The 7,121-nt window shown below is 41.7% G+C and overlaps 1 protein-coding gene across 1 annotated transcript in view; it reads right to left on the reverse strand.

The window, feature by feature from the left end:
- Positions 1 to 419: 419 nt before the first annotated feature.
- CD180 (CD180 molecule) overlaps positions 420 to 7,121 on the reverse strand; it is a 14,585-nt gene continuing 7,883 nt past the window's right edge. Inside the window, exons 2-3 of the mRNA XM_008056266.2 lie at positions 3,456 to 3,622; positions 420 to 2,326 (exon numbers count right to left, since the gene is read on the reverse strand). Of these exons, the coding sequence (XP_008054457.1) occupies positions 598 to 2,326; positions 3,456 to 3,622 (1,896 nt within the window). The 3' untranslated portion in view covers positions 420 to 597. The remainder of the gene's footprint in view (positions 2,327 to 3,455; positions 3,623 to 7,121) is intronic.

The raw sequence follows: 7,121 nt of genomic DNA on the forward strand, positions 1-7,121 counted from the left end.
TTTTTGGCAGCTATTTGCACCCGAGGGGCTTTAAAGATGCCTTTCAGATCTAAGGATTAATGGAGTCTGTTTGATAGCAAGTTTCATTTCTCGGTCGTTTTTTAAAAATGTATTGTGCTTTTCTTTTTAATTTAAAGTAAGCATTGAGATTTGGTCCCACAGTAAGTTTCCAAAAGGCTACATTCCTGAGAACCCACATTGTTGGGGAGGTGGGGGTCGGGGAGGATCGAGGAAATGGGCTCAGAAGGACCAAATTGTGGGGGCTGCTGATTTCCCTTCAGGGACTGGGTGTGGGGGGCTGGGAGGAATGTGGGGGAGGGGAAGAGAAGGGAGACAGCCTCCCAGTGGGTGACTCCAGGCTTGGCCTCGCTCAGCGCCCTTTCCACCTCCTCCTACCTTCTAGATAAGGAGTGGATCTGTGCCAAGGAGGCCGGTGAGCTCTGGACTCACAGGGGTAAGAAGCTCAGAAAAGCACAGTGAGCCCCTGGCCAGCTCCAGGAACTACTCTGAAAAGTCTGGTCACCAATCGGTGACAGTTCCTTCACTTGAGCAATTTTGCTCAACACATTTATTTGCCGTCTCTGGAAACCTCCAGCTCTAAATGTGTTGGTACTTCCATCTGAGAAGGTATTTAACTGCAAAGATGAGCAGAACGGTGAACAAGAATAAAAATACTATGAGAAAGAAAATGCCCAGGGCCGTAATCCCACAGGACAGCTGGACGTCAGACAGTTTAACTCCCCTCAGAGATGGGGGATTTGTACACAAGGTGTCTTCCGGGCCCTCAAATCTGTGCAGGTTTTCTTTGAACCATGTTAAGAAATGAATATTTGAGCAAGTGCAGTCCAGGGGGTTGTGACTTAAGTTAATGGTGCTCTGCTGTGACAAGATGGGGAGGAGACGGGGTGGGATGATGCGAATGTTATTGGCGGCCACATTGAGGTAGATCCCTTTAAGATGGCGGAGGGAAGCCATGCTGTCGCCTGTCAGGCTGTTGTGGCTTAAGTCCACATGACTGATGTTCCTCAGGCTGTGGAATGCTTGCTGGTCTATGGAGAGGAGAGCACAGGACGATAAAATCAGAACCTCCAAGCTACCCACTGTCTGAAACAGGTTGGTCTTTGGGATAGTCCCATCTCGAAAGGGATTCCCCCTCAAGTTCAGATGCCGGAGGACCGGCAGGCCTGCTAGAAGTTGCTGGTTGCTGGTATCAAGGAAGCAGTGAGAGAGATTTAGAACCTGCAGGAAAAGGAGGTTTTGGAAAGGACTTTGAGGAGGATTTACACGTAAGCGGGTAAAGGCCAAATCCAGGAGTTCTAGCTGAGGACATTCTTTGAACGCCTGATGCTGGAGTCCAAGGGGCTCATTGTAGCTCAGGTTTAGGCTTTGCAAGTGGGACAGATTTCTGAGTGGCAGATTGCAGCAGTCAGAAGCTTCTATGTCACTATGACTTAAATCAAGTTTCCGAAGGTTTCCTAGCTTTTCCAAACAGCCAACACCAAGCTGGAGTTTCTTCATGTTGCCTTTGATGGAAAGGTGTGTAAGGGAGGGGAAACTGGCAGCATTGACTTGACACAATTGGTCAAAATTATTTGCATTGAGTACTAATTTCTTGAGCGAGTTCATGCCTTCAATCCCAGAGGGTAGCTCTGACAAGTGAGTCGCTGTCAGATCCAGTTCCTGGAGTCGGGTGAAGCACCGGAACGTGGTGGATGAGAAGTCAGAGAAATGGTGCTTCTGCAGGTTGAGGCTCTCAACAGACACTTCACAGAGTCCCCTGAGCATGTCTGAACTAACGTCTTGGTCATACATGTCCTCAAAAGTCCCTAGCCAGAGAGACTGAGTAGTAGAGTTTTGTAGACCATCGAATATAACAGACAAGTTAAAAGTCCCTCCAAAGTTCAAACTTTGGAAAACCGTTGAACCAAAGGCCCCAGGCTCAATAGCTTTAATGTCATTGCTGTTGAAGTTAAGACTTAGGTGGGTGGCCTGTCCCAGAGACCTCACATCTTCTCTGGAGAAGTAGTGGATAGCATTATTCTGAAAATCCAGTACTTGCAGATTCCTTGTTGGGAAGGCTTTGGGGAGCTTCATGGAGGAAATATGGTTGTTTCCAAGGTACAAACTTTCCAAGTTTTCCAGGTTGTGTACAGGAATGAACTTGAGATCGGATATTCCTGTTTGGATTAAGAAAAGATGCTTCAGTGATTTGGGCCCATTAAGTGATGTTTCTGCCATGAATATCAGGGGATTTCCAGTCAACACAAGTGTGCTCAATTGACGATGACCTTGAAAAGTATCTTCATGTATCCAGCTAATCTGGCACCTTGAAAAGATCACAGTATTTAACAATAATTAATTGAAAAATAGGATTAAACTCCCTATTACTGTGACATGCATGAACAAAGCCGTTTTTTGTATATAGTAGAAATAGTAGACATTATTATTGAAGATCAAACATAAAATACTTTCTTCAATACCCACAGATAGCGTGTTGGTTGGATTCATGAGTCACCACACTTCTGAACACTTTTAGCATTTTTTTTTCAGGTATCTTTTTCTTTAGATTGAACCCTCAGAGTCGTGTGAGCATGCATATAATGCATAATAGATAATATATGATCTATTATATATATATATCTTAAGATCATAAGAATCTGTGCCATCCCGGGTAAGTTACAATTTTCCTCAACCTCTGTATTTTCATTTAGTCTATAGATATGAAATGATGGCTACTTGGTAGAAATGTTGCCAGTCAAATGATATATGTGAAAATATTCCATGGAACTATGGGACACTGGAGGTCCAGAGAAACTCACCCTGGTATTGCACCTAAAATACTGGATTACATGAACATACACGCGCACACACACACACACACACACACACACACACACACACACAGACACACACACCCAACACACAGATATGATGCACACCCCTTTCATCTTTTTTCTTCTCTTATTTTCTGGTCATACTTCCACTCACTGGTTCTCAAGCATGACTCAGCATGTGAACTCTGATTTTGCCACTTAAACAAAATAATGGAACTCATTTTCCAACTTGGAGGGGAAAAAAAAGTGGGTAGATTGTGTGTGTTATTCCCAGAAATTTTTCTTAAATGTCAGCACAGTCAGCTATGCTAATGTGTGGTATAGTCTGGCAACTGATTTAGTACAATATTTGTTTTCTTTTTTTGTATCCATTTTCCTTAGAACTTCTTAAGCAGTACTACTGACGCAACTAGGGTGCAGAAAATCCACTTTCCCCTCCACTAGTTGGTGTTTATTGAAATCACATTTCACCTGCATGAAAGTATTTCATGGGAAAGGGTAAACATGCAGGATAAGCAGATGGTCCCTGGGCCCCAAAGAAGATCTGGCAAATAAATGGAACATGAGTTGAGTTTTCACTTAAGTAAACATCAAGAGCACACAAGGAACTCAGATACATACCTGGTTAAATCCAAAAAGGTAAGATTTATGAGCCGGCTGAATGTTCTGTTTTGAATTGCAGGCAAAAAATTAAAGCTGAATTCCAAAGATTCCGTTGTGTTTGGTAAAGTGTCGGGGATTTCACTGAGACCAAAATTTTCACAGTTGTAGGTTTTGTTGGCTTCTTTCTGATGACGGAAACAATGTAAGTTAATATTGGATGCAATAATTTGATTGGCTATCTAGCAAAAGTATACATGTTTTACCCTTTGAACAGCAATCCCACTTTAGTAATCTTAACCAAGTATACACTTGCAAAAAGCACAAAATGGCATAGGCACAAGATTATTCATTACAGTATTTTTTTTGCAATAGCAAAACTCGGCAATAACCAGACTATCAATATACAACCAGCTGAACAAAATATGGGATATTCACAAAATGGAATCTCCGGCAGAAAAAAAATGATTAAAAAAATCTCTATATATTGATATGGAGCAATATACAGGATATATTATAAGGTGAAAAAAGCAAGTGCACACCAGTATGTACAGTGTATATAGAATATGGTATATAGGATGTAGTGTGTAGCTTGCTATCTTTTGTGTAAGAAAGGTATGTACTTTCTTATGTTTGTGAAAAGACAAATTAATTGTCTTTAAAGGGAGGGAAGAGACTAGATACAGGAGCAAGGATGGAGTGAGACTCCTCTGAATTACTTTAATTTTTAGAGTTGAGTTTGATTGCATGTTTAATTTCCGTTTGAAGACAAACAAATAGATCGCTCCTAGATCAGCATCACCAAATCGAGACTATCAAAATTACATACTTTCTAAAGTGGTACAGTATGGAGTATACAGTATCACCTGTGAAGTATTCTTGCCACATACAAAAAATTAAACTTGAATCCAAACAAGACTTTAGGCCTGACTTCACAAGTTATGTAGTAGATTTAAGTTAAACAGCACCACAAGGTAGCAATCAGTCAAATACAGGATGTGGGACATTCCATAGAACAATGGAATTTATCAGTATGTGAAAGACACATGCACAAACACAGAGCAAAAGAAAGTGAGAGAGACAGAGAGAGAGAGAGAGAGAGAGAAAGACAGAGAGAGGACACTTATTAAAAGAGACAAAAATAATAAAATATACTTAACAGACATAACCAATAAATAATAGAGTAGCCCTGGTTTAGATTCTGATTTAAATAAAGTAGTTAAAAAAGATATTTGATAGACTAACAGGGAACAATGAATGAGGATTGGATTAGATGATATTGAAGGAATTAGAAATTTTGACAATGATAGTGGCCTTGTGGTTATGTAAAATAAATGTTCTTATTCTTCTGAGGTGCCTATTGAAGTATTTAGGGGTAAGATCATAATGTTTGGAGTTTGCTTTAAAATACTCTGGTTAAAAAGGAGGGAAGGAGTAGATAGATGAAGTTAGTAGGCAAAATGCTGATGGTTGTTGAATACTGAGTGATGTTGAGTGATACCTGCATGCGGGCTCTCTGTTACGAACTACTTTTGCATATGTTTAAAATTTTGTCTTAACACCACATTTTTAGAAATTAGCAGGGTGGCCTTGACCTTAGGCCTTGCCATCTTGAAGTATGAATTAATTCTGAGTCTCTGGATTTTTAGGCTGCTGATACCAGACCCGTGGTAATTAGGCACAGCCCTGCACATAGATACAGAGAACTTCTTCATCCTTTCATCCTGTGCCAAGGATTCAGAAGTCTGCCAATCACCGTCTGGTAGATGACCTGACTCAAGTTATAAATTGGACTAACTAGCTACAAGTGGGACGTGGTTGGTTAGAAGCCTATAGAACTGTGGGGTCATGATTTATCTGAATGAAGCTTTAGGATGGAGGATAGTGGGACAGGTATGAAAGTCGGAGGGAGTATATTTTGCCTGGGGAGGCTTGTTGTAACAGTATTAAGAGGTCAGAGCCTTTGGGAGGTAACTGGGTCATGAGGACTCTGCCTTCATGAACAGATTAATATCATTATTCCTGAAGTGGGTTAGTTATCACAGGACTGGGCTCCCAGTAAAAAGATAAGTTTGGGTCCCATTTGCCTCCTCTGTCTCATGGGCTCGCTTTTTCTTTCTTCCATAAAATAACACAGCCAGAAGGCCCTCACAAGATGCCAACCACTTTTAAAAGATGAGAAATAAACTTTAGAACTGTGAGAAATAAATTACTTTTCTCTACAAATGACCCTTTCTGTGGTCTGTTATAGCAGCAGAACACTGTCTAAGACAGTGAGTGCCCTTAGAGACACAGAACAGAGATGTCCAAGGACCTTGGATTAGCTCTCAGATCATCTTGGGCACTAGCCTAGTTCATCCAACCTTCCAACCCCTGACTCTCCCGACACACATAGGCTCTCTCCAGAGGCCCCAAAGAGACTGCCTCGGCCTGGGAAAATACTAACCGGTAAAACTCCACCTCAGGAGTTTACCTCATGCTGAGTTGCAAACAGACCTGCCTAGCTGGAAACAAAGCCGCACACTTCTTCCTTTGCTCTGAAATGCGAGACTTTTGATATGTCATCATTTTAATCTCATTTTCTTTTACTCCAATTTCTGCTTAGTGAGGCACTTTTTTTGTAGCTACAGTGAGCATGCTCATCTACAGAAAGCCACCAGTTTTCTTCAGTGTTGTAACAATATTATAACTGTCACTGATGAAAATGCCATATTTATATTACCTTGTAATTTATTCTTCGTTTTATGGACCCAAAGTCCTCCAGGCACTGCCACAAATCCACATAATGTCCTTGAAATGTACACTTTGCATTTAAAACTTAGATTTAGCTGACTGGTGGGAAAATGCTCACATGTTGCCAGACCTAGCCTCGATGCCCATGAATATGGACGACCCAGAGAGAATATGTATGTGCAGCCGCTGCTCCCATAGTTGTTAAGGTGCCGACTAGCTTGGAGGAGACATTTTTCTTTTCTGGTCTCCATCGGCATAACTGATGTCGCATACAGTTGGAAAAAAGGGACTTCCTCAATTTGTCTTGCTCTATTCTGGCCCTACAGTTAAAGGCTTGATGTTGGCAATTCCCGCCCACCCCCCATTTCCTGAATATATAAGTGCCTGTGACTCCGAAATTATTCTGTGTCTGGCCTCTTGTGTGCTTTACTAAGCACTCTTCTGCACTAATGAAATTCAGAAGAGTTGAGAATCCAGGAGGAGCTCTACTGAGCTGGTGACCAGAGGGAGTTGCTTGAAAATGGAAAGCAGGGGCACGAAATAGCTCAGTTTCAGCCCAGTGAAAAACTGACAACGAGTAGTGATACTACCAAAGAGTATCAAGAAGCCAAGTGATACTATTAAAGAGTCTTGAGCCTCTGCTGTAACACTAAATAAGCTCTAGTGTTTGAGCTTGAATTCTAGGAGAAAGAGACATGTGACAAGGTATGCAGCTGATAAGAGAATTTTAAAACCAAACACATTTCAGATTATGAGTGGGAGTCAGATACACATGGCTCCTCCCTTAGAGTTTTTGCAGTCACCATTGTGTAATCACAATTGCCCTGAGTGGGACATGCCCTGGAACTATCTAAGAAGGATTCGATTGTTTTCAGTCAGTTGTATTTTTTTAAGGCAAGAAGTACCCGAACACACACACACACACACACACCCCCCCCCCCCCCCCCCCCCCCC

This window comes from Carlito syrichta, unplaced genomic scaffold (assembly GCF_000164805.1).
Source record: "Carlito syrichta isolate Samal-C Ts95f unplaced genomic scaffold, Tarsius_syrichta-2.0.1 Scaffold302305, whole genome shotgun sequence".
NCBI classification, from domain to species: domain Eukaryota; kingdom Metazoa; phylum Chordata; class Mammalia; order Primates; family Tarsiidae; genus Carlito; species Carlito syrichta.